We start from the raw sequence: 25918 nt of genomic DNA, 5'->3' as shown, positions 1-25918 counted from the left end.
ATCGGGGACAGAAGGAGACGACACACAGACTGTTTCCAGCATTTATTCCCTCTGCAGAAGGCTGCTTTAATCACGTGACACAGAGCGCTACGCTGCATTACAAACTACAACGTTACAATAAAACATCTCACGTTAAAGAAACTACAAACATGAACAGTTAACTATATCAACCAACAGATTACAGCTGAGCGTCTCAATGTTCAAGATCAATAGAGCTGCATCTAATCTCAAGCTAAACCATACACAGATAAACGTAGACACTGCTGTGATATTTCAGCACGTCGGCCATATTAGTAGTGGCAGGTCTGCTCTGTAACTACTACAGCTAGCTGTGGAAACTAGGTTATCTTAATAAAATCACTAACTTTAACTCATTTCAATGAACCTTTATATATATATATATATATTCAATTATTTAAATTATTATTAATTTATTATCTTGCTCTTTCAACATAAACAGAAAAATAAGTTTAGTTAATACAAACAAAGTTAAACACAAAGCACCAAACGTTGATTTCAGAACTGATTTAACATCGAGAGGAACCTTCTGGTTTTAGATCCCGTTTATGACTCATTTCACAGCCGACCTTTTGACCTGATATTTAATATTATTACAGTGTTAGTGTGCTCATTTTAACTCTATTTACCTCTTAATGTTTTTATTTACATTGTGCTTGTTGCATGAACTGTATGCTTTCATTTAGCTGTGTCTGCATCCACTTTGTTCTTGTCTTTAATGTGTTTTTTGGAAAGAACTCAATCTAATCATTCCCTCTCAAACGTACCTGAAGTGTTAGACGTGTCAATCATTAGTGGTTTGTATGATCATAAACTTTCTGTGTTGCATCATGAATGTTTGCCTGACAGAGAAGATGTCAGCTGAACAAAGGTCCAGATGTTTGTCTCTGAGCATGACTTTCATCATGTGTTGATGTTGGAGCGTGCTCTCCTGCAGTCACACCTCTGATTGCAGAGATGTCATCATGGCACACTAATGACAGCAGGTGTGAAAACATTCAGAGAGGAGCACAGCATCAGGAGCAGCTAATGACACTCTGAGGGTGGAGCAGAGCCCAGTGGGTTTACACCACACAGTGTTTGTGTGAGGGCGACGCTCTGAAGGTGTGAAGGGTGGGAGACAAACATGGACTGATATGCATGATGATATCCACAAAGTTACACATTCATGATTATGAAGCAGAAACGTACACTGTTGGTCAGCATGCAGTGTTTCATTTTTAACCTTTGGAATATTTATTATGGGGCACCGCCGGCCTAAGGGTCTCTATAGAGAGGCTATAGTCCTCATCGCAGTGGTGTCTGGTTCCACTCCCAGCCTTGAACATTTGCTGCATGTCTTCCCCCGCTCTCTTCTCCTGTCTCTCTCCAGCTGTCTGATCAATAAAGATGAAAATGCCTTAAAAATATATAACTTAAAAAGCAAAGAGCAAAGTTCAGATTCTTGGGCCTCTGATGGTTCCACTTCAGGGTGACCAGAGACCAGATCTGTTCTGTCCCAGAGGGTTGTATTAAAGAAGCCTTCGATGCAGAGTGAAGGACTGAGGGTTCAAGGCCTCGGTCTGCCTGCAGAGACTCTAATGAAGAATCTGTCCTACTTTTAAGAGTAGGCTTCAAACTTTCCTTTTTGATAAAGCTTATAGTTGGAGCTGGATCAGGCTTGGACCAGGTCTTAGTTATGCTGCTATAGGCTTAGACTGACACACTGGGATCCTGTCTTTCCCTCTCTCTCCTCTCTCTGCCTGTCTCTCACTTTAACTCTTCCTGTCCCATTAAAGTTACTAACCATAGACCTTCTGGAGTCCCTGAGCTCCCTTGTCTCGTAGGTTCCTCTGGATCTCTGCTGCTGTGGACGTGGTCCAGACTCCAGCTGCAACAACTACAACTATCCGTCTCCCCACTATCATCTCTCTCTCTCTTCATCTCCCTCTATCCCTCTCTCCAACACGGTCTCAGCAGATGTGTGTCTAACATGAGTCTGGTCCTGCTGGAGGTTTCTGCCTGTTAAAGGAAGTTTGTCCTTGCCACTGTAACTTGCTAAATGCTGCAAAGTGCTCTGCTCATGGTGGATTAAGATGAGATCAGACTGAGTCCTGTCTGGAAGATGGGACTGGATCTGATCCGGTCTTGATGTTGGGTCTTTGTTAATAATAGAACATAGAGTCCGGTCTCGACCGGCTCTGTTTGGAAAGAGTCTGAGGAGAACATTAGATGGGATTTGGTGTTTTATAAATAAAGATTGATTGATGAGTGTCAGCAGTAACGACAGGTTCAAAGAATGATCATTTATAATCCAGAGGATGTGTTGCTGTGTGTGTTTCTGCAGAGTGTGCTTTGTGCTGTTCTTCCTGATGTGGTCTTTTCATGGACGTCAGTCATCATCAGTTCAGTGAAGCTCTGTCAACAGTCTGATATTTATTCAAATAAACATATTTACACTTATAAATAAAATCAGTGGTTTGAATTTAAAGCTGCTGTGAGGAACTTTTGTTTTGTATAGATTCTGGCGCCCCCTTGTGGACAAAGTGAAACCTCTTATGTCTTGTCCTATACATACAAAAGTAGTGTTTTTAACAAAAGCCTCATCCTGTTGTCTTTTAACAGTCAACTTTATCAGGCAGTGTGATTATTTTCCATGAAAACATTCAAATAAAGGCTGTTTCTGAAGCAAGATGTCCATCATCTGGTCTGACACCTACCCCCCTCAGGACGGTTTCAGGCATTAAAAATGACAACAGAGAAGGTGTCAGTGTTGCTGCTGATGGTCTTGTTTGCTATTGAAGGTCATAAAGAGACATCAGGATCATTTTCAGTCTGTTTCTCAGCCAGTTCAAAACTCCTCACAGGGCCTATAAAGACAGGAATATAAAGGGTTGAATTCTATAAATATTTAGTGTTTGAAAACAGGAGTACAGCTGGAGGGAAAAGTCAGTTTAATGTTGAAAATATTAACATCTAATATTTTGGGGCAGTTTTCTCATGAAGACTTTTGTCCTTTAACAGTTCCAGAAGATGTTTTTAGATCAAGCACAAAGATTTAAAACTCTGACACAGAAAACTTGTATTACAATATTTAATGAAGCTCCATGTATGTGTTCATAAACTAAGAGAACAAAAGCTCTGCACTCGTCTCACAGCGTCTCTCTGTGAAGGATGGTGACCGGAGGAAGAGGAGGAATCAATGACCCGCCTCTCAGATGCACTGACTGACAATGATCCGTGCGCTCTGGATCTCATGCAGCCGACATCATGCAGCGTGATGACGATGCATCTCAACTCTCTGGCTACTTCTGTCCCTCGAATAGACCGATCCGGTCTGAGCTGCAGTAAACTCAGCAGCTCCGTGCACGCATATATTAACGTCTACATAAGCACACAAACAGCGTTAGATTAAACATCTTCCTCCTCCAGCCTCGTCTCTAAAGCACTCTGACCTCTCGTGAGCCGGGACGCAGCATCTGACCTGTCAGGATCAGTCTCATGGCCTTTCTGAACCAGGGGTAGAAGAGAGCGTAGATGACAGGGTTGAGACAGGAATTAAAATACATCAGAAAAATCATGAAGACCTCAGAGTAGGAGCCGATCAGGATTTCATGTCCTGACAGAGAGACGCAGTAATAAGGAGAGTAACACAGCAGAAACACGACTACGAGGATCCCCAGAGTGATGGCTGCTTTCATCTCGGACTTTTTGGCTTTCACGGTTTTCAGGCGCTTGGTTTGGTGCTTCACGGCTCGAGCCTGAGACACAGCCACCACGAATACTCTCACATACAGAACAACGATGACCCAAATGGGAACAATGAAGCTGACTACTAGATCAACAGTTCCTGATATGTTGATAAAGCATTCTCCTCTGCAGGAAATATACCTCCCCGGCTCCATCAGGTTTTCATGTAACAGGATGACGCTGTAGAGAGCAGCAGAACCCCAAGACACAGACACACACAGGGAAGCCCGTCTGAGGGTCACCTTCCTCGGGTAATGCAGAGGGTCACAGATCGCCACATAACGGTCAATTGATATGAGCACCATGTTCCCCACGGAGGAAGAGATGATTGTGATGGGGACCAAAAAATAAAGCACACACATGAAGTCTCCCAGGATCCAGCAGGTCTCCTTCAGGATGATCTCAAACGGCATCACTAAGATACCCACAAGAAGGTCTGAGACAGCCAGAGACAGGAGGAGGATGTTGGTGGGAGTGTGGAGCTGCCTGCAGCGACAGGAGGAGAAATCAGTCTCACAAACAAACACAGGAATGAACCAGCAGCACACTCATACACTGGAGATACTCAGGAGGGTCACGTGCCTGAAGTGTGAGATGGAGAGGATGACCAGCATGTTGAGAGCGGTGGTGACAAGACACAAGAAGAACAGAACAATGTAAAGACACCAAAAGCTGAAGTTAGGAGTCTCTGGGATTCTGCAGGAGTCATTGAGGAATTGTGGAAAACAGAGTTCAGCCTCTTTCATGACCCCGTCATTCACAGGGAGAGAAGCTGCTGAGCCCTCTCAACACTCAGACACATTCACTGACATTAAAAACAAAGCAGGAATCACAAAGTCAGAAACACACTCAGAGAATCAGAGGACAACAACACAGACAAATCACCTCCAGTCTTCCAGGGAGAGACTGACTCAGACGGCTTTGGCAGCATGTTTTAAAGTCAAATGTAAACCCCCATGGATGTTCCTGATTGGTGGAGACCGCTATTACAACATTTAACACCAATCATTCTCTTTTAGATCCCTTCACAGCCTATACGCCATCGAAGAGGTGACAACAGAAGGGGCGTTTACCTCCATTCATCAAGAAGAGTTGACACTGAGTTAAACCTGTTGGCAGTAAAAGGTGCATCAAAGGGGTCTTTTAGCCCCCAGAACTACTTCCCCCTGAACTAAAAGGTTCCTGGTCCCCCATTGTTGTCTGCGTTTGGACCGCGGGCTGAAGTCCCGGGTAGATTGTGTAAATCAGGCCAGTGACGTATGGAGGAAAAAAAAGTAAATGCACTACACCACCAGACCAGTAGAGGGCAGTAACACAAAGAGGAATGCCATTCATCACAGATGACACCATAGAAGCAGACGGACAGGCAGGTATCATTCTGAGCAACACAACAGTTAGCCTGTTAGCATGAAGAGACTCAGCTGGTCTGTTTTAGATGGTGCTATATTTCATCACAGATGGATTCACTGAATCAACACGTGAGAGGAGATAAGCGCGAGTAGCAAAGACGTTTCAACACGGCTTTAAAATCTTTTTTTTTAAAAATTTGAAAAAAAAAATTTGACACAAAAAAATTAAAAAAAATTTTTTGAAAAAAACATTTTGAAATTTTTTAGAAAAAAAAACATTTTGAATTTTTTTGTGGAAAAAAAACATTTTGAATTTTTTTGTGGAAAAAAAACATTTTGAATTTTTTTTTTGACAAAACAAATTTGACAAAATAAAAAACTTTGAAAAAAAAAGTTGACCCGGAGTCTGTCAAAAAAACTAATTTTCCTCAAATTTGAAATTGTGCTCCAAAAGCAGAAAAACATTAAAAGAAGTGAAAATTTTGGGCCTGTAGTAAAAACATGTAAAAGCAAAGAATGAATCAACACGTGAGAGGAGATAAACGCGAGTAGCAAAGACGTTTCAACACGGCTTTAAAATCCTTTGCCAGGAAATGTTTTGAAAAAAATATTATGAAAAAAATATTTTGAAAAAAATATTTTGAAAAAAATATTTTGAAAAAAATATTTTGAAAAAAATATTTTGAAAAAAATATTTTGAAAAAAATATTTTGAAAAAAATATTTTGAAAAAAATATTTTGAAAAAAATATTTTGAAAAAAAAAATTGACAAAAAAACTGACAAAAGAAATTTGACAAAAATTTGAAAAATAAGAAAAAATAAAAAATTTTGACAAAAAAACATTTTGACAAAAAAACATTTTGACAAAAAAAAAACATTTTGACAGAAAAACATTTTGACAAAAAAACATTTTGACAAAAAAAAACTTAAAATCCTTTGGAACTCAAAAGCCGTGATCGCAGAGATCGGCCGGTGTTTTGGTTTAAACGGCGACCCTGTTAACTGGAGACTCTCAGCCGGATGCATCCCTCATAAACGTCTTTAGACCATCATTAAATATCTGATGAGGATATTTTGAAATCTTAATAAAAACTAAACTAGTTTGCATTCCCAGGAACTCCCTCTGTGTTTCAACAGCTGTGTAAACTCCACAAACACTGACACGTTCAGCTGAAGGTCTCCAGTTTACAGGGTCACTTTTAAAACCGGAACACCGGGAGGAGAGACGCATTCACGGTGGGCTGAGAGAAGACTACTGTTACAAGCTGCTAAATCAAGAGAATCACAGCTTCTTCTTTTGAAAAGTACACACACATACAAACAAGATAGAACAAATAAAAACTAATGACAGAAAGAGAAATCAAGTGAATCACAGATGTGTGTGATGTTATTGTGGACGGAGGGAGGAATACAAACACTGAGGTTGAAAGACGAAAAGAGTCCTCACGAATGTCGGCCTGTGAACAGGGGATGTTAAAAATGTGAACAGCAAGGCCATCACTGGAGGGAGCAGCACATGGACGGGGGGATGCCCAGAGACGCCAAATGGGGATGAATTGCAACCAGGTCCACACAGTCAGTCCAGGTTCACACAGTCAGTCCAGGTTCACACAGTCAGTCCAGGTTCATACAGTCAGTCCAGGTTCACACAGTCAGTCCAGGTTCACAGTCAGTCCAGGTTCACACAGTCAGTCCAGGTTCACAGTCAGTCCAGGTTCATACAGTCAGTCCAGGTTCACACAGTCAGTCCAGGTTCACAATCAGTCCAGGTTCACAGTCAGTCCAGGTTCACGGTCAGTCCAGGTTCACAGTCAGTCCAGGTTCACGGTCAGTCCAGGTTCACAGTCAGTCCAGGTTCACAGTCAGTCCAGGTTCATACAGTCAGTAGTTTGCAGTAAAGCAGCCCCCCTCCTTGTCAATAATTAAGAATATTGATAATAATGAGGACTGGACTTGGACTCAGATTCTACCCTGGAGACTTGGACTGGAGGTTTGGTGGATGTCTGACTGACGGGAGGTGAACTCAGCTGTGGAGGGGTTAAAGCTATAAAGGACTGATGTAAAGACGAGAGCTGGATGCTGCAGAGCTCTCTCTCTCTCTCGTCCTCTCTTTAGACCATGGAGACTCTGCAGGACCGTGAGCTCTGTTTCCCACAGTTCCTGAACGCCTCCTGTAGGAGGCCCAAGCACCCGAGGAGCGAGACTGTGCTCATGTTCACTCTGCTGTCCTTCATCTCCTTCCTCACAGTGACTCTCAATCTGCTGGTCATCATCTCAATCTCCCACTTCAGGTTCAAACACCTCCTCAGAGCATAAAGCTGAGAGATGCTCAGTATTTAAATATGTGTTCACATCATGATGTTGGGTTTCAGTTGATACTCAGTGATGTTTCTCTTCTCCTCCAGAAAGCTCCACACTCCCACCAACCTCCTCCTCCTCTCTCTGGCCACCTCAGACTTCTTTGTGGGCTTCCTCCTGTTCTTTCAGACCTTCAACATGTACAGCTGCTGGTTTCTTGGAGACGTGTTGTGTGTTTTGTACTACCTTTTAATCTATGTTATAGCATCTGCCTGCATAGGAAACATGGTGCTCATATCAGTAAACCGGTACGTAGCCATCTGTCAGCCTCTGCATTACTCCAGCCAGATAACAGTGGGGAGAGTCACCACCTGCACCTGTCTGTGCTGGCTCTGCTCAGTTTTATACAACAGCATCCTGATGAAGGATAACTTCAGACAGCCGGGCCGGTTCCGCTCCTGCTCTGGAGAGTGTGTGGTTGTTGTGAGCCACAGTGCGGGAGTTGTTGATATCATTATCTCCTTCATTGGTCCCGTCAGCGTCATCATGGTCCTGTACCTGAGAGTGTTTGTGGTGGCTGTGTCTCAGGCTCGTGTGATGCGCTCTCAGGTTGCGGCTCAGCAGAGTTCAGTGAAAGTCACCGTGAAGAAGTCTGAGCTGAAAGCAGCCAGGACTCTTGGCGTGGTCGTGGTGGTGTTTCTTTTATGTCTCTGTCCGTATTTCTGCGTCACGCTGTCGGGACAGGACACTCTGATCGACGCTTCGTCTGCTGCCTTTGTGATCTGTCTGTTCTACTTTAACTCGTGTCTGAACCCTCTGATCTACGCCTTCTTCTACCCCTGGTTCAGGAAGTCTGTGAGACTCATCGTCACACTGCAGATACTGAAGCCCGGCTCCTGTGACACCAACATACAGTGAAGACTGACATCTTTTAAACACTGTAAACATATAGAGATGTTGTGGTTACTAAATGTGTTTCAGAAAGATCTAAATGCACATGTCGGTCTCTGTCCTGATATCTAACCTCAGTTTGTAAAAGTTTCTTTTAAGATAAATGTCCCACAAGGACGTACACGTTCAAATGTAAACCCTGATATGAAATGACAATGAAAATATGTAAAGCTACATATTCATATATCAATAATATTCAAGGACAAACCCAAACTCCAACATTCAGCAAATGACTCAAAATCCCACAATCCTTCAGTCCATAAGAAAACAGCCCAAAAGTCTGCTCCAGGTTTTCTCAGCATCAGTTTGAGATCACATCAGAAAACTTTAAGTTCAGTTTATTTGTCCAAACTACCATCAGTTCCCTGATTATGAAAAGTGAACAAAAATGACCTTTAGTTGTTGTTTTGTTTCTCTGCTGTTGGTGAAGAGTGGACACACCGGGAGCGTTTATGGAGGTTACCTTGATGGATGATTCACGGACCAAAGATACATGAAAGAGCATATTAATCATACATGAGGATGCAGCTCAGAAAGGGAAGTTACAGATGTTCCTCACTTTGTTGAAAGTCAGATTCTGGTGCTTGTTTTTCAGAGGCCTCACATTAAGGTAGAACAGAAGATGAAAGCAGCTGGGACGGTTGTTGTTGTTGATGTTGTTGTTGTTGTTGTGTTTCTATCATGCATTTAACCTACTACGTCCATAAAACGCCCTGCTTACAATACATGACTGTCATAATGAAGTCTGCACCCTGAAACCTGTGGAGCTCATCGTGACATTAAAACACTTCAACCTGCATGCTGTTAAGAGAGGAGGGGCAGTCATGAGAAATTAGAAACTCTGCATGAAGACAGATTATGTTCTTATTGACTTTAAAAATCCCAAAGTGTAAAAAAGAGTGTCAGATTATTTGTTTTGTCTCTGTAACACCATCATGACATCAGATGTCCTGATGTATCGCACTAATCAATGATTCCTTGTGTGAACATGTTGTCCTTTTGGAAGTCTGAGGGAGCTGCTGTTGCTGTTGTTGTTAAGTTGCTGTTGTTAAGTTATTGTGATATAAACATTGCCCAGCAGGTGAGGGATTCACCTGTACAGTCAAAGCCTGTCATCTTATCCATGAATAAAGTGAAAATGAAAAACACAGTGTGATGTGTTTTCTCTGATAGACTCATGTAGTGTAGATACTTGATGTCAGACCCAAAGGTCCACATCAGCATGAAAAGGTTCAAAGAATAATAACATAGTAACAAACACAAGGCCAGCAAGAAACAGAGATCACTACAAGATAACTACAGTTTACACCTTCATCATTGGTGGGCGCCATATTGGAAAGTCTGAACTCAACCTAACTCCTACAGCTACAGTGTTCCCGCCTGCCAGTCAGCCACGCCCTTATTTGGTCAAACACATAAGTTTAATATCTTTAAAAAGTCAGAGTTATAATAATTCCCCCGTTCAGTGTGTGCTGAAAGAGAAATGATCTCTTCAGACCTGAACTGTTTTTTGAACCAGGCTGTAAACATGTTTATTTTAAAGATGGTCTCTTTGAATGGGTGTGTATGTGGTTTCCTGTGTTTCTGCAGCCAGCCTCTAGTGGACGCTCGGGGAACTGCAGTTTGTAACACATCAGCAAGGGCTTCAATTCTCGTGGCTGTAGGTCGACACTTGCTCAAAACCCTGCAGCACCCCAACAGCCCCACAACAGCGCCCCCTAGTGGTGTAACATGATAACGACCTAACAGTTAAAGCCTGTTTCTGCTCTTATAATGTGCTGAGACATGACACTGATTAACATGAAGAACTCATACAGAGACACAGGGACTGTTTCAAAGGTAGAAAGCTTTATTGACTGATACCTTCCCTGCCTGTCTGACATGATTCAGGTTTTAATAATCACCTTGACACCATGACTAATGACTCAGTAGATTCTGCATAGTGCCTCCATCTCTCAGGTATCACTGTGGATCATTATGTTGTCAACTTTTGGCTATTCCTCTAACTCTCTAAAATGCTAGCAGACTTGTTTTGAATGACCCGGGTCCACGCCACGCTCTGATCACTGTGTGAGAGTTGAAACATTGAATTGTTGACAGGAACAAACTCTGCACATTGTGTCGTGCTGGAACTCCAGTTCACAAAGCATTGCACCATCCTGAGCCTAAGAGAGTGTGTTGTCCATGTTGTTCTCCTCTGTTGTCTGACATGAAGTGTGACATGTGTTTTTATGTAACAGCACATTCCTCGTCACACACACGGACAGAGAGCAGCTCACAAGTAACACGAGTCTCACAGACCCTTGAAGGTTCTTAATAGTCCTCAGAGGGTTTTCACAGAATTCGGACAAAACCTGAAAAACCAGATCTCTAGCATAGCTTCCAAACTGCAGCGCTTATTGTCTCATCACTAACTTGAAGATTAGCTGATAATGCTCAGCGGCGCTCTTTCTGTGAACTTTGAAGTGCTTTTCTTTTCAAACAGCTCACTGAGCGTGGGACTGTCTGCTGCCGGGGACAGAGAGAAAGAACCAGGTACAGGTGCAGAGAAGGCCCCCCAGTCCTTTGAGATGAATAAGATCTGCATGGTAGAGAAGCAGAGTCATCTCTTACCCCAGAACAGTGACTCTGCCTTGGGTTGGCAAAATGGGACATGCTCCCACAGCCACCTCCCCCTGAGCCAGACCACCAACACCAGGTTTCTGCTGTGGACTGGACCCACCTGAGGGAGCTTTGATTTGTGTTGTTGTTAACATCAGTCCTGCAGCTCCACCAGCCAGGCTTCTCCACATATGCCTCCACCAAAGTGGTGTCAGAGCCCGCCCGGCAGTTTTTGTCCTGTGTGCAGAAATAAAGGCCCACTATCTTTTCCATATGCAATCAATGCTTTCACAAGATGTGTGTCTCAGTGTGAATGTTTGATGTAGAACAGGTTGTTAGCTGCTCTTCATGCAGATATCTGTTTATAGAGAGAAAGAAATCCTCCTCATCAGTGTTCCTCCTGCTTTTGCTCTCCATACAGCCTGCTGGCATCTTGGTCAACACTCAGACTCCAAACAGAGACGGGGCGATAACACAGATATCTGAATCTGTGAATAGAGTCATATCTCAGGTTTACATCAGCAGACCTCTGAATCACTTTGTGTGCAAACACTGATAACTCCTCTGTCACACCTCTGAATACAGGAGCGCAGATGATCTGTGTGTTTGTGTTCTTCATCTTTCTCCCGTCAGATCGATGGTGTTCGTGATATGATGGGCACACCTTCACACCTGTCAGCTCTCCCCCGGAGGTAAATCCGTCTGTGTCCGGATAAGAATAGAAGTGTCAGCTCCTCCCGTCCTGTTACATTCCTCACCCTTCACTGGATTCGAACATTTGAGCCTCAGGATATTTTCTTTTGTTTGACCAGACATCTACAAACACAACTCTTTATTCTGAACAATAGGCGAGTAATTCAACTAAAGCCTAAATGTATCTAACAAAGACTTATCAACAACACAGAGGAGGCGTGTGTTCAAACAATGGTCAGGCTGTGTGTTTCAGGATATTCATTAACCTCTTTCCTTCGGTGACCTGAGGACACAGGGAAGGAAATGCAGTCGTTACAGAGCTCTTATAAACAGGATGAAAGTCAAAATATCAATAGAAGGAGTAAAATAAGATGTAAATACGAATAAGATGAAATAAAATATAAGTATATTCAAAAGCTCAGAAGAGTTAGAATTATCCATGTACAACAACGCTGGGAATGAAGGAGATATATTCAAGGATAAGATCTAATTAATGACTAAATACATCAGGAAATTATCCACAATGAATTAAAGCATTAACTGAGAAGGAAATGAAGAAGAGCCCCAAAAAGGAAATAAAATGTTTAATACTCTAAACTCTGACTGGTGACAAACATTAACTCTTTGAACAGTCTCCATCAACCAGGACATGCTGTTTAAAGGCACAAACTAACAGACATGTCCCTGAAGTCCAATTAGATCACCAGTGTTATGTTGTTCATTACCCCGTGCATGCATGTTGTTTATCTTCTGCACAAATATAAAATCACCTTGTGTTTAAAGTCATTCATCTTTAGTGTTGTGAGATGAATACGTTGATTTTCTCTGGCCGTAGATTCTTCATGTGGACAACATTTGATTTGATTTAAACAATCCAACATGTAAGCTGTGATCACAGTTCATACATCCCTCAGACTTTCACATGAACATGGTGATCAGACAGAAGAACACCTTCCAGTCCATCCTGTCACTCCAGAACTGGACCCTTCAAGTCTGAGTCCATGTCAGAGACCAGCTTATATTAGACTTTCATAAATACTGAACTGGACCCTTTTGAAGGATCAAGTACTGCACATTAAGTATTGCAAATTAAATATTGCACATTAAATATTGCACATTAAATATTGCACATTAAATATTGCACATTAAGTGTTGCACATTAAGTATTGCACATTAAATATTGCACATTAAGTATTGCACATTAAATATTGCACATTAAATATTGCACATTAAGTATTGCACATTAAATATTGCACATTAAATATTGCACATTAAATATTGCACATTAAGTATTGCACATTAAATATTGCACATTGAGTATTGCACATTAAGTATTGCACATTAAATATTGCACATTAAGTATTGCACATTAAATATTGCACATTAAGTATTGCACATTAAATATTGCACATTAAGTATTGCACATTAAATATTGCACATTAAGTATTGCACATTAAATATTGCACATTAAATATTGCACATTAAGTATTGCACATTAAATATTGCACATTAAATATTGCACATTAAATATTGCACATTAAGTATTGCACATTAAATATTGCACATTGAGTATTGCACATTAAATATTGCACATTAAGTATTGCACATTAAATATTGCACATTAAGTATTGCACATTAAGTATTGCACATTAAATATTGCACATTAAATATTGCACATTAAATATTGCACATTAAGTATTGCACATTAAATATTGCACATTGAGTATTGCACATTAAGTATTGCACATTAAATATTGCACATTAAATATTGCACATTAAGTATTGCACCAGATCCCGTTTATAATCAAGACAACGAGACCAATTTGATCACAAATTTTAAGAAATACAAAAACTAACTCCGACATCAAACATTCAAACAAACATGATGCAGAAAGCTGATCTGGTCGAGTCTGTTCTTTCTAAAATGAAATCATGTTGAATATTTAATTCTGAGTGCCTGACTGTCACATAAACATCAGAAACAACAAGAACTAACAAAAACACACGCAGGAAACAAACAGGCTCATATCTGTAGTTTATGTGTCCCCTCTGCAGCGCTGCAGGAGATCCTTTAGTTTATGTGTTTTAAAGAATAAAATGAGTTCATGAATAAAGAAATGTGACGACAGAATAAAGCACATCAATCTGATGATTCAAACTGGATAATATTAGAGTTAAATATGAAGTTCTTTAAGCTCTACTCCTTTAAAATGTACGTGACAGTGTCAGAGTAAGAGTGATGGATAATATGTAATGATAATAATAAGCTCACTGTCCTCCTTTAAAGCACATCTTTAATAGAAATAATGAGGTGTTGATAAGGTGACAGCCGGCTGTAATTACAGAGTATTCTGAACCTGGAATGTTTCGTGACAGAAGCCAGTCTGACGAGACAAAAGGACACAAGAATCCGTGACACTCTCTGACTGATGGGGAGTCAACAAAACACTGAGCGTGTCCTGTCCCGAGACAAAGAGGAGACAGAGAGGGAGTGCTGTCCTTTCATGCAGAGAGACAGAGTCTGACAGCTGAAGCATCCTGATCACAGAGCTGCTCGCCTCCGACTCCTCCAGAGGGTAAGATCCTTTAACTCTCATCCTGCATCATATAGAAACATGTTCATGATTTCAGGTGGAGTAAAGATTCAGATGATTAAACACAAACTAACAACATGCATGTGCAAACACAAGGAGTGACTTCATGTTTCACAGAGGAACACATTTGGACAAGTGATGTTTATTGAAAGTGCTTGAACTGATTTTCAGTGACGGCACTCTCTGCTCTCACATCCCTCATATTTAATTTGTGTTTATGTTGATGATATTTTAACATTCTCATCAGCTGGTTGTAAGGAGAGATTGGTACTCTAAGCCTCCTCTTATTTCCTTTCTTAGATTTTTACCAGCTGATGATTAGAGAAGAAAAATAGAAACTGTGCATCTTCCCTTCTTCTTTATGAGAGCAGACAAACACTCCTGTTGTGCTTCACACAGATCTGTCTGTCAGGAGAGGTTTTGGACCGAGAGCAGAGATGCTGCACGTTCAGTCCAGCCTCAGTGTTACTGGTGTTACTGTCAGATGAAGCTTTCTCTCATTGAACATTATTCAGAAGGTTTATATCCCCTCTGACCCGTGAGGATGTGACCTTTAACCTTTCCAATGCCGACCAAGCGTTTATTCTTGACCTTAAGTCGGTCTTTAAGAGAAACTTCCATCACAGAGATATTCACACTACAGCTGTTAAAGTTTAAAGATGGATCATTGACTCTGTGTCATGGAGCGTGTCAGAGACTCAGGTGTGGAACATCAGAGAGACGCAGCAGATATACCATAAAGATTTTAATAACAACAAAAGATCACAGTGAAGCACTGCAAAACAACTAAAAACTCTCTACACTACAAGGCTGACCCAGAGAGAGAACAGGGAACCTGGGCTGACAGTCTGAAAAAGTCTTGAGGGAAGGCAGGCTGAGGAGGTGTGCAGCATGGCTGAAGGAAAGTATGTGCAGGATCAAAGCTTCAAACAGAGCTCCATGGCTGAAGTTAGGCTTTTATGGCAGAGGAGATGAGTTTCTGATGGACCACACTGGTGATTGCCAATCACCTGCACCTGTCTGCATACACACACCTCACTCAGCTCACCTGGGGAACAAGGAGGGAAAGGAGGGAGAGGAGGGAGGAAGGGAGAGAGGGCCTGACACTCTGAGCTGGATTCAGGTTCAGGTTTTGTCATGAACTGTAAAGATGATGATAATTATATTAATACTTTTATTTGTAGAGCACTTTTCAAAAACCAAGTTACAAAGTGTTTCTCATGGGCAGCAAAATAAAACACGCCGTTCATAAAAACACACGAGTCAAGATGAAGAAATAAAACACATTTTAAAGACATAAAGTTCCCCTCAAAGAACTCTAAAGGAACACAATTATTTAAGATATATTTCTTGAGACATTAAAATAAAATGAAATTAAAGATAAATTCAGATCAAATCAGGAAAGCGTTTTTAATTAAAGTATTTTTTAAGACTGGATTTAAAAGATCTCACTGACTCAGCAGACCTGATCAGATCAGGAATGAGGACTTGATTATCTGAACGTCTACATCGATCCTTTCACACACTTTGTCCAAACATTCAAAGACTGTCAGAACGCCTGCTGCTCTGTCTTCATGTGGATGGTTTATTAACCCTCCTGTTCTGTTCGTTTCTCTGGAACAGCAATAATGTTCCTGGGTCAATTTGACCCGGGGCATATTCAATTATCCAAAAGTGTCAAAACCCAAAAAATCCCAATACACATGAATTTTTAACTCCATTAATAACCATTTAAATTTAGTCCATTGCTGTTCTTTGATTCTCACAGATCATGGTTCAATGAGGAGAACTCACTCATCTTTCATTTAAATTCATGTTAAAACTTGTTTTAATGTACATTAGAAATCCCTGAATATAAATACAACAGTTTTACATGACATGGATTTTTGTTTATTTTATTTTGCATTTTGATATTTTTGATTTTTATGAAGTGATGTTGATAAATTAACAGGACTTCTCTTCTGTCACATGCTGCCCAGATATTTATGCTGCATTTAGCTGGTTTAGAGGCATACTGCCTATAATAGACTTTAAAAAGGGTCAATTTGACCCACAACATAACAGGAGGGTTAATAGGGCCGGGCGATACGGCCTAAAATAAAATCTCAGATTCTGTCACACCAAACTCAAACCTGACGATTTCAATGGATTTGTTATTTTTGTTCAAAAAATATATATATATATATAAAAGACAAAGAAAAAACTCAGAACCAGTTTCAGCCCCTGGGGGGGGGTTAGCTCAGCTTAGTGGTAATTATGTAGATAAGCTGTCTGGAGGCGGACCTTTCACAAAGCCTGATCATGGTTGATGAAATGCTCCGTCTGCATGGTCAGACCGGATCGTCGCTCTGTTGTTGTGGATTGAAACCACGTCTCCTCCAGCTCTCAGAGATCTGAGGGTAACTTCACCTTGAGACTCACAGCCAGGTAACTCACACCTGGGGGGGATAGTTGTAAGCATGTGGATGAACTCAGGCTTTTCTACAGTATGCATGGACACTTCCATCGTGTCCCTCTCCTCTCCAATGAGAAAATGATCCCTCTGATGTTGGCTTCTTTGAGCAGGTGTTTGTGGGCTGTAGTGTTCTGGTGCATCTCGTATAGAGATCTCCCTCCTGATGTTGGCTTCTTTGAGCAGGTGTGTTTGTGGGCTGTAGTGTTCTGGTGCATCTCGTATAGAGATCTCCCTCCTGGCTGCACGCCTCTGTTTGAGATGTTAGAATAAATCGGCCGTGCTGCTTTTATCTGCAACAGCCTTCCATCAAACTTTGCAGCGGACTGAAACAAACTCTTCCATTTATCACCGCGCCCTGTCATTACACGTCTGTCATACTTTAAAGACAGATAAATGTTAAAAACTCTGTACTGGGACCATACAGTGTATGACATTGCATCACATCATGCCTTACAGTATGGTATCCACGTTTCCCTTTGTTGTTGTTGTTGGTATCACATATTTTGCATCAGAATACTCCAAACATTGTCTTCAGTCAGGAGATGTATTCTTATTTTTAAACTCTACCTCTGCTTCAGGTTGTGATCACCAGCTGAGCGACATGTTGGGCTTTGTGCTGTACCTGGCTGCATGCGGCCTCCTGACAGGTGAGAGGACCTCAGAGTCGACACACTGAACACAGCTTCAGGAACAGGAACTAAACATGTTGTATTATCACTTTATAATCCATCCTGATAACACTGAGGAGGAGAGCTTTATGAGCTATACTGCAGCCGGTCAGCAGGGGGAGCTCTAACTGTTTTGTCTTCACTGGTTTATCTCTGTGTCTTCAGGATCTGAAGCGATGTACCAAACCTTCACCAGCCCCGGGGAGGTGAACATCTCGTCCTGCCCCATAACTTACTTTGGACAGAGATATGAGAAAGTCTTTGTGAGTGAAACTTCTTCCTGTTGTGATCATCCTGTCTAAAGAACTCTCCTCAGTGAACTCTGTTACCTCTGTGTGTTTTCACAGGTGAGCCTTAAAGCTAACACATTTGCGTTTTGCTTCACCGACGCGTTCTCACCGGGATCCTCAAACAACTGCATCCTGATGTCTGGAGGTCCGGCTGACAGAGGAGAGCTGGAGGTCTTCAGCAGAGTCATCCCCTTTGGATCTGGGGTTCATAAACTTCTGCCGGACCTGGAGTCGGTCGGGGAGTGTGTGAACGTGATCGCTCTGAAGGACAATAAAGAAGCTGAAGTGAGTTTTATTTTGAAGTTCTTCTGTTTGTTGTGTTGGATTAAAAGCTTTCACTCAAAGCAGGAAGACTTGTAAGGTTTTACTTTCCATGCAGAGTCAGTGACTCTTTTAAATCTCCTTTAAAACACACTTTTACAGACTTATGTGACTCCATCCTTCAAACCGCTTTTACTTCTATTTTATTATTAGTCTTTTATTCAACTTATTAATTATTTTAGATTTTATTCAATTATTTATTGTTTTAATTTATTTATTTTTTTCCTGTATTACTTTAATGTTCCTAATTTATCCTTTTTAATTTTCCTGATGTGATGTGTCTCTCATTCTGAAAACCTATTTTATTGTCCTTTTAATGCTTTTATTTACTCATCCATTTTTATTTATTTTATTTATTTATCCTTGAAAAACCTCAAAACAAAGATTTATTTGTCTATTGTCACTTCATTCTGTTTAATGTTTTCTTTTTAACCTCACGTTGTTTTCTGTGTTGTTTAAACTCCTCCTCCCTGTCTGTCTAAAGGTTTACTCTGTTATTGAACCATGCTTTGTTTGTCAAAGCACTTTGTAAACATCTGTCTTTAAAGGTGCATTATACATAAAGTTATTATTATTATTATTATTATTCCTTCTCCTGTCTTTAGATCCAGCAGGTCGAACTTGGGAACTTTGGATCACAAGCCATCCTGGGGATCAAGACGTTTACCGGCTACCCAAACTCAGCTGTTGTGAGTTTTGTCACATTTAGAGAAACACAAAAAGAGGAGGACTCAAAGTGCAGACTAAAATAAAAGGTTTAATTAACAAAAAACAACAAGAGATCAAATAAAACCGACTTAAGCACGAGAGCAAGACAAGGTGGACAGAAGGAAGGAAACACAGAGACTAAATACGAACAATCAGAAACACGAGGACAGGAAGTAAAGTAAACAGAATGCACAGTGACTACAAAATAAAACAGGAAACACATGAGACCGAACTAAGACACCAGAGACGGCTGCCTCTGAATGATGGTGTCAGATGAGTCCACAGGACAGCATCAGGACCAGGAGCACAGGATCACTCTCACTGTCAACAAACTCTCTCTTTAACTTGCTAGCTTGAGCTTTTCAAACCATGCTGATGAACAGGAAGTGACCTTGCTGATAGGCAGTTAGGAAGATCTAGAAAACATAGACCTTCATTCAGGCTGATCCAGCATGTGCAGGTCCATAAATCTGTCACACATCCAGCATGTTCACTGAGAGGATACAGAGACTCTGATCTATCACAGATGCTTTAATTCATGTTGACGGCGTATCACACCAGATTTATTTAGACTTCTGTGTTCTGTTCCTGAATCCTCGCAGGACGCCGTCTCTCAGGTGAACGGACAGACAGTTTCCAGTGAGACGTTTCAGACGGCTGAGACGATTAACGGTGTCATCACAGACATCAGTGGATGCAGACTCTCAGGTACCAGGTCCTCTCATCCTCATTCTACAGCACTGAGTCTAAAAACCACTTCAAGTTTATATAAAAACCACTTCCTGACTCTTAGGTGTCGTTTATAAGACCAACACGACAGACGTCCCAAACACCTGCTCCACGGTGGTCTGTGGTCCCAGTGGGGTTGCCAGAGTGGTCAGTAAGTGTGGACCCATGCAGCGCTGCCAGGGTGGGAGGTAAATATAAAGATCATCCTTTCATCGGACCGACATCCTCCATTGAATCGATGCTCGTCTTATCTTCTCTCGTCTCCTCCATCAGGTGTGTCCAGAGCAGCACGTGCACCGTGGCTGCTTCTGCTGTCATTGATTTCTCTGGGAGAGTCCACACCGTACCCGACAGATGTGGGTACACCCTGCTGAGCCCCGGGTCCATCCCAGGGCTGAAGGTGCATGGGCTGTTCAAGGAGAGACGGCGTGCAGATGTCAGCTTTCTGGACCGTGTTGTTCTGAAGCTGGATAAAGGAAGTGTTGAGGTCGTCCTGGAGCAAGGCAGAGTTAAGGTACATTAAAGCCCCTCATATCACTTCTGTTCAAGTCCTGAGAGGTAACAGACAAAACCACCTGAGCTAACAGGACGTCCTGAGAGGTAACAGACAAAACCACCTGAGCTAACAGGACGTCCTGAGAGGTATATAAAACCACCTGAGCTAACAGGACGTCCTGAGAGGTAACAGATAAAACCACCTGAGCTAACAGGACGTCCTGAGAGGTAACAGATAAAACCACCTGAGCTAACAGGACGTCCTGAGAGGTAACAGACAAAACCACCTGAGCTAACAGGACGTCCTGAGAGGTAACAGATAAAACCACCTGAGCTAACAGGACGTCCTGAGAGGTAACAGATAAAACCACCTGAGCTAACAGGACGTCCTGAGAGGTAACAGACAAAACCACCTGAGCTAACAGGACGTCCTGAGAGGTAACAGATAAAACCACCTGAGCTAACAGGACGTCCTGAGAGGTAACAGACAAAACCACCTGAGCTAACAGATAAAACCACCTGAGCTAACAGGACGTCCTGAGAGGTAACAGATAAAACCACCTGAGCTAACAGGACGTCCTGAGAGGTAACAGATAAAACCACCTGAGCTAACAGGACGTCCTGAGAGGTAACAGACAAAACCACCTGAGCTAACAGGACGTCCTGAGAGGTAACAGATAAAACCACCTGAGCTAACAGGACGTCCTGAGAGGTAACAGATAAAACCACCTGAGCTAACAGGACGTCGTGAGAGGTAACAGACAAAACCACCTGAGCTAACAGGACGTCCTGAGAGGTAACAGATAAAACCACCTGAGCTAACAGGACGTCCTGAGAGGTAACAGATAAAACCACCTGAGCTAACAGGACGTCCTGAGAGGTAACAGATAAAACCACCTGAGCTAACAGGACGTCCTGAGAGGTAACAGACAAAACCACCTGAGCTAACAGGACGTCCTGAGAGGTAACAGACAAAACCACCTGAGCTAACAGGACGTCCTGAGAGGTAACAGACAAAACCACCTGAGCTAACAGGACGTCCTGAGACTAAGCACCATAATTTTTGGAATATAAGTCACCCTGATATATTAGACTCTGTTTTTGGGAGGCTAACAGAAGGAAAAGGTTTAGATTGTGTTCCTGCATGAAGACTTCCACTGAGTTCAGCAATGTGCAGCTTCTATGCAGATGAGCAGCTCATCTGTTAGCACTAAAAGCTAAGATCCAGTCCCCTCTTCCAGACAGGACTCAGTCTGATCTCATCTTAATCCACCATGAGCAGAGCACTTTGCAGCATTTAGCAAGTTACAGTGGCAAGGACAAACTTCCTTTAACAGGCAGAAACCTCCAGCAGGACCAGACTCATGTTAGACACACATCTGCTGAGACCGTGTTGGAGAGAGGGATAGAGGGAGATGAAGAGAGAGAGAGAGATGATAGTGGGGAGACGGATAGTAGTAGTTGTAGCAGCTGGAGTCTGGACCACGTCCACAGCAGCAGAGATCCAGAGGAACCTACGAGACAAGGGAGCTCAGGGACTCCAGAAAGGTCTATGGTTAGTAACTTTAATGGGACAGGAAGACAATAACAACAAGCCCTTCCTTCAGGCCACCCGCTTTACAAAACTGAATGTTGGTTAGCATTTTATAATTTGCTTTTGAGTTTGAGCTGTAAAAGTCTTGAGATGATCACGGTTATTTAAAAATCTGATAACTTTAAGAACTTTGAACAGAAAACAGAGTAAAGAGAAAGATGATGTCTGTTAACTCACTGAGTGTTTTCTGGTTTGGTCCAGTTGAATGGGAAAGTGTTGGAGCTCAACGCCACGGCTCAGGAGTTCAGTGGCGTGGAGCTCTCCAAGGACCAGATGGGAGCGACCGCTAAAGTCTCATCCTCCAGCCACGCGGTGACCGTCTTCTTTGACGGGGACAAAGCTCTTATCCAGATAACGGGTACGACCTCTCACCCATCATTTACCTCCTCTCTCTGTAGAGGGATGGGAGGAGGGACTTCCTGAAGTACCAAGGGTCCAATCGATGCCTAAACCTGAACTTTACACAGCAGCTGTGGTGCAGATCCTTTCGGTGTTGATCTTTTCCGTTCTATTGTAGTAACAGATTTTCTTTGATGCCACTGTGTGTCACATGTTCCCTCCTCAAACCGTCCAGGACCCAAAGGGACAGTTCAGGGTCTGTGTGGAGACAACAGTGGAGACTTCAGTGGAGAGAAGGCGTCTGAGTACAGCTCCAGCGGGTAAACTAAACCTCTTATTGTGACAGTTGTTCTTTTGAGTGCTGGAGTTTCAGAGATGTTGTTTTAATAAGGATGTCACTATTCTTCTTCACAGGTGTGAGGTTCAGCATACAGACCCTGCTGACACCAACGTAGACTGTGGCGCTGCAACTAAATGGTAAATAATGATTACAGTCTGAAACATTAAGAGTCATAACATGAACACAACACGGCCAAACGTCAGTGGATACTTATTATCCTTACTTCATGATGAGTTGAGGTGAGTCTTTAAGTCCATGATATATCCTACAAACCTTCAGAGACATACATGTAGATATTTCAGGTTAAAATCACTCCTTATTCTGGAGCATGAACTTCACATCCACACGACCTGAGCAGGTTGATGGAGCCCCGGGTGTGATAGTTCATGTCTGTGGTTTTAAAAAGGTTTGTCCTGAAAGCTCATAAACTGGAGGAGATGTTGAACCTCAGACTCTTGAACGTCCTGAACATCTTCACTCTTGTCCTCTTGAAATCCTGGAACATTAAACTTTGATTCCACATTTTCCCCACAGGTGTAATCTCCTGAAGCAGGCTCCTTTCTCCGCCTGCAACGTGCACATCGACCCCGAGCCTTTTATAACGGCCTGCAACAAAACATTGTGCGAGTACCCTGCAGTGGACGGACTCAAGTGCAAGTCCCTGGAGACCTACGCCATGCTCTGTGGACGGACAGGAAACGTGACGCTGGAGGACTGGAGGAAGAAGACCGGCTGCTGTAAGACTCAGAGGAAACCTTCTTTAACCATCATGAACTGACTCCATCAATGATTGCTAATCAGCTCTCTGTCATGTGTGTGTGTGTGTGTGTGTGTGTGTGTGTGTGTGTGTGTGTGTGTGTGTGTGTGTGTGTCTGTGTGTCTGTGTGTGTGTGTGTGTGTGTGTGTGTGTGTGTGTCTGTGTGTGTGTGTGTGTGTGTGTGTGTGTGTGTGTGTGTGTCTGTGTGTGTGTGTGTCTGTGTGTGTGTGTGTGTGTGTGTCTGTGTGTGTCTGTGTGTCTGTCTGTCTGTGTGTCTCTGTGTGTGTCTGTGTGTGTGTCTGTCTGTGTGTTTGTGTGTGTGTGTCTGTGTGTGTGTGTGTGTGTCTGTGTGTGTGTGTCTGTGTGTGTGTGTGTGTGTGTGTCTGTGTGTGTGTGTGTGTCTGTGTGTGTGTGTGTGTGTCTGTGTGTGTCTGTGTGTCTGTCTGTCTGTGTGTCTCTGTGTGTGTCTGTGTGTGTGTGTGTGTGTGTCTGTGTGTGTGTGTGTGTGTCTGTGTGTGTGTGTGTGTGTGTGTGTCTGTGTGTGTGTGTGTGTGTGTGTGTGTGTGTGTGTGTGTGTGTGTGTGTGTCTGTGTGTGTTTGTGTGTGTGTGTGTGTGTGTGTGTGTGTGTGTGTGTGTGTGTGTGTGTGTGTGTGTGTGTGTCTGTGTGTGTGTGTGTGTGTGTGTGTGTGTCTCTGTGTGTGTGTGTGTGTGTGTGTGTGTGTGTGTGCAGCTGCTCAGCCGTCCTGTCAGGATAAGGTCTGCAGTGATCATGAGTTTTGTGGGGAGCTTCACATCGGGGGTCGACCTCGCTGCCTCTGCCGCGCCATTTTTGCCTCCAAGTACAGATCAGAAAACAGTTACGGTGAGTCAGGACTCAAGGAGGACAGCATCCTCAGGGACTGACGTCAGAGGTCCATCAGAGTTTGTCTCACGTCTGTCCCTTTTATCAAATGTAATTGTAGCTTTTAAATAATAAATGACATTAAAGATGATGATGTGCATAAAGAAATCTAGACTTCACTTCAGACAGTGTTGAACTTCTTCAGACTTAGTCTTCATGTTCTCTCTGTATGTTGAACCGAAGCTGAAAGGTACGTCTTGTTCTGGTCGTTCAGGCGAGCCGACGGTCTGCGAGCACAAGTCGGCCACGGTGAAGCTGGCGAGCTGTCTGCTGGCGGAGCACGGCATCGACTCCTCAGTCTTACACCTGAACGATCAGACCTGCAGGGGGGAGAAGGACGAGGAGACCCACATGGTGAAGTTTCACTTTGACAACAGGAACACGTGTGGTACGGTGGTCCAGGTGGGTCCCCTGTGTTTGTTATGATATGTACCATGAATCAGCGGCCTGACGCCTTCCCAACATCTGCAGGAAACTTTTAGAGATCTGATTTCTTTCAAACATGTAAATAGATAGTAAAAGAAAATCATGCAATAAAAAGGAGAAAAGATAGATTGAAATACAGAAACTTGTCCTAAATCTTTAAATTGAACTCCCTTCTTAACTTAACTTTCAAAGAACATTCTTTGGAGATGTCCTGGCAGCAGATCCTTCTTTACTTTGCAGTTTGAAAATCCACAAGATCAAATCGTTTCAAGGTTTTTGAGCTGCACTCCCCTGTGGCTCTGACCTCTGACCTTTGACCTCTGACCTCTGACCTCTGAGCTCCTTGTAAAGCTTGAAAGCAGGAAAGTGGAGCTTTTGTTGAACATAATAGAGGCTTTAACCTCCAGCCTGTAATTTAAACCACTTACATCAGATTCTGTAAAGACTGGAGGTCTTGCAGAGTCACTTTCATTAAGTGGTGCTGGAGTCGCTGCACATCCTGGTTCTCAGGTGGATGAATATCAAGTTTTTATCAGACACAGTAAAAAGGAGTTTTAGTGTTTAAAACTCAAACTTTGAGTGTTGGTCTGCTGCAGTCAAAGACTTGAGATGTAAACTCACATGCAGCTGATTCTAACTCAGGCGAACGACAGCAGAGTGATCTACAAGAACACCATCATGACGCAGAACGTCTCCACACACGGCTCCATCTACCGCCACGACCACATGCACGTCGACTTCTCCTGTTACTACAATCAGCCGGATGTGAAGAGCATGGCTGTCAAACTCAAACACAGGTGAGTGTACAGAGAGTCAGCAGGATCCACACCCTGCACTCTGAGAGCATTCAACTCAACTTTATTTATAAAGCAGCTTTTGTACAGACGAGCATGCAGCCATAAAGAACAGAGACAGAAGAGGACGGACATGAGTCAGATAATAAAAGACAGAAACATAAAACAAATGTGTTTGTCTTCCAGCGCCGTGGACCAGCACATCACGTCTGGAGCCTGGAGTTACAACCTGACCATGAAGGGCTACATCGATCCTCAGCTCTCCACACCCATCGAGTCCAGCACGGGTATCGATCTGGACGAGAGGATCTGGGTGGAGCTGAAGACGGAAGGCCTGGATGAGAACTTAGTCCATGTGGTGACTCAGTCCTGCTGGGCGACCGAGCAGCCCTCCCCGGACGGGACTCTGAGATACAACCTCATCGTGAACGGGTGAGACTCACGCTCGCGACCTTTGAACCCGTCTCTGATGTTTTGGTCTCTCTCACGTCTGTTTGTGTGTTTCTGAGCAGCTGTCCTAATCCTGCTGACGACACGGTGAGGGTGGAGAACAACGGGAAGACCACGCACAACCAGTTCTCTTTCAACTCCTTCCAGTTCAGCGGCAGTACCGGGGACGTGTACCTGCACTGCAAAGTCCAGCTCTGTGTGAAGGAGGGGAACAACTGTGAGCCGGTACGCTGGATCCTGAACCTGCTCATTTAAAACCACAACATGTCAGAATCATCTTTACCACAGTCAGGATCAGGGCTCACCCAATCCTGACCATGTGTTTGAACTTCCTTTCAGACGTGCCACCGGTCTGGGAGATGGCGCCGATCCATCATGTCCGGTTCTAATGACGAGAACCCCGCCCTCATCTCCAT

The 25918-nt window shown here is 42.9% G+C and overlaps 3 protein-coding genes across 3 annotated transcripts in view; 2 read left to right on the top strand and 1 right to left on the bottom strand.

The window, feature by feature from the left end:
- Nucleotides 1-3437: 3437 nt before the first annotated feature.
- Nucleotides 3438-4493, bottom strand: LOC117820356 (trace amine-associated receptor 13c-like). The gene is made up of 2 exons (XM_034694089.1): nt 4330-4493; nt 3438-4233 (listed from the first exon to the last, which is right to left on the bottom strand). Exons 1-2 carry the CDS (start codon nt 4491-4493, stop codon nt 3438-3440), a joined length of 960 nt encoding a protein of 319 aa, XP_034549980.1.
- Nucleotides 4494-7215: 2722 nt separating this feature from the next.
- LOC117820592 (trace amine-associated receptor 8a-like) lies at nt 7216-8467 on the top strand. The gene is made up of 2 exons (XM_034694412.1): nt 7216-7388; nt 7503-8467. The coding sequence occupies exons 1-2, from the start codon at nt 7216-7218 to the stop codon at nt 8311-8313; spliced, it is 984 nt and encodes a 327-aa protein (XP_034550303.1). The 3' UTR covers nt 8314-8467.
- A 5508-nt stretch (nt 8468-13975) lies between these two features.
- Nucleotides 13976-25918, top strand: part of LOC117819814 (alpha-tectorin-like) — a 12654-nt gene continuing 711 nt past the window's right edge. Inside the window, exons 1-18 of the mRNA XM_034693289.1 lie at nt 13976-14216; nt 17268-17336; nt 17523-17620; nt 17705-17932; nt 18574-18657; nt 19279-19384; nt 19470-19593; nt 19679-19919; nt 21696-21852; nt 22069-22153; nt 22248-22310; nt 22708-22910; nt 23662-23793; nt 24047-24234; nt 24901-25055; nt 25239-25484; nt 25565-25727; nt 25842-25918. The exon at nt 25842-25918 is cut by the window's right edge and continues 16 nt beyond it. Coding sequence (XP_034549180.1) covers nt 17291-17336; nt 17523-17620; nt 17705-17932; nt 18574-18657; nt 19279-19384; nt 19470-19593; nt 19679-19919; nt 21696-21852; nt 22069-22153; nt 22248-22310; nt 22708-22910; nt 23662-23793; nt 24047-24234; nt 24901-25055; nt 25239-25484; nt 25565-25727; nt 25842-25918 — 2396 coding nt within the window. The 5' untranslated portion in view covers nt 13976-14216; nt 17268-17290. The remainder of the gene's footprint in view (nt 14217-17267; nt 17337-17522; nt 17621-17704; nt 17933-18573; nt 18658-19278; nt 19385-19469; nt 19594-19678; nt 19920-21695; nt 21853-22068; nt 22154-22247; nt 22311-22707; nt 22911-23661; nt 23794-24046; nt 24235-24900; nt 25056-25238; nt 25485-25564; nt 25728-25841) is intronic.

This window comes from Notolabrus celidotus, chromosome 10 (genome assembly GCF_009762535.1).
Source record: "Notolabrus celidotus isolate fNotCel1 chromosome 10, fNotCel1.pri, whole genome shotgun sequence".
Lineage (NCBI taxonomy): Eukaryota > Metazoa > Chordata > Actinopteri > Labriformes > Labridae > Notolabrus > Notolabrus celidotus.
This window is presented reverse-complemented; position numbering and strand designations above follow the sequence as displayed.

Bases quoted from the DNA above. Each gene is read 5' to 3' on its own strand.
- LOC117820592 (XM_034694412.1), top strand. From the start codon at position 7,216: ATGGAGACTCTGCAGGACCGTGAGCTCTGTTTCCCACAGTTCCTGAAC. The intron at 7,389-7,502 runs GTTCAAACACCT...CTTCTCCTCCAG, and splicing joins ATCTCAATCTCCCACTTCAG to AAAGCTCCACACTCCCACCA.
- LOC117820356 (XM_034694089.1), bottom strand. From the start codon at position 4,493: ATGAAAGAGGCTGAACTCTGTTTTCCACAATTCCTCAATGACTCCTGC. The intron at 4,234-4,329 runs GCACGTGACCCT...CTGTCGCTGCAG, and splicing joins CTCTCCATCTCACACTTCAG to GCAGCTCCACACTCCCACCA.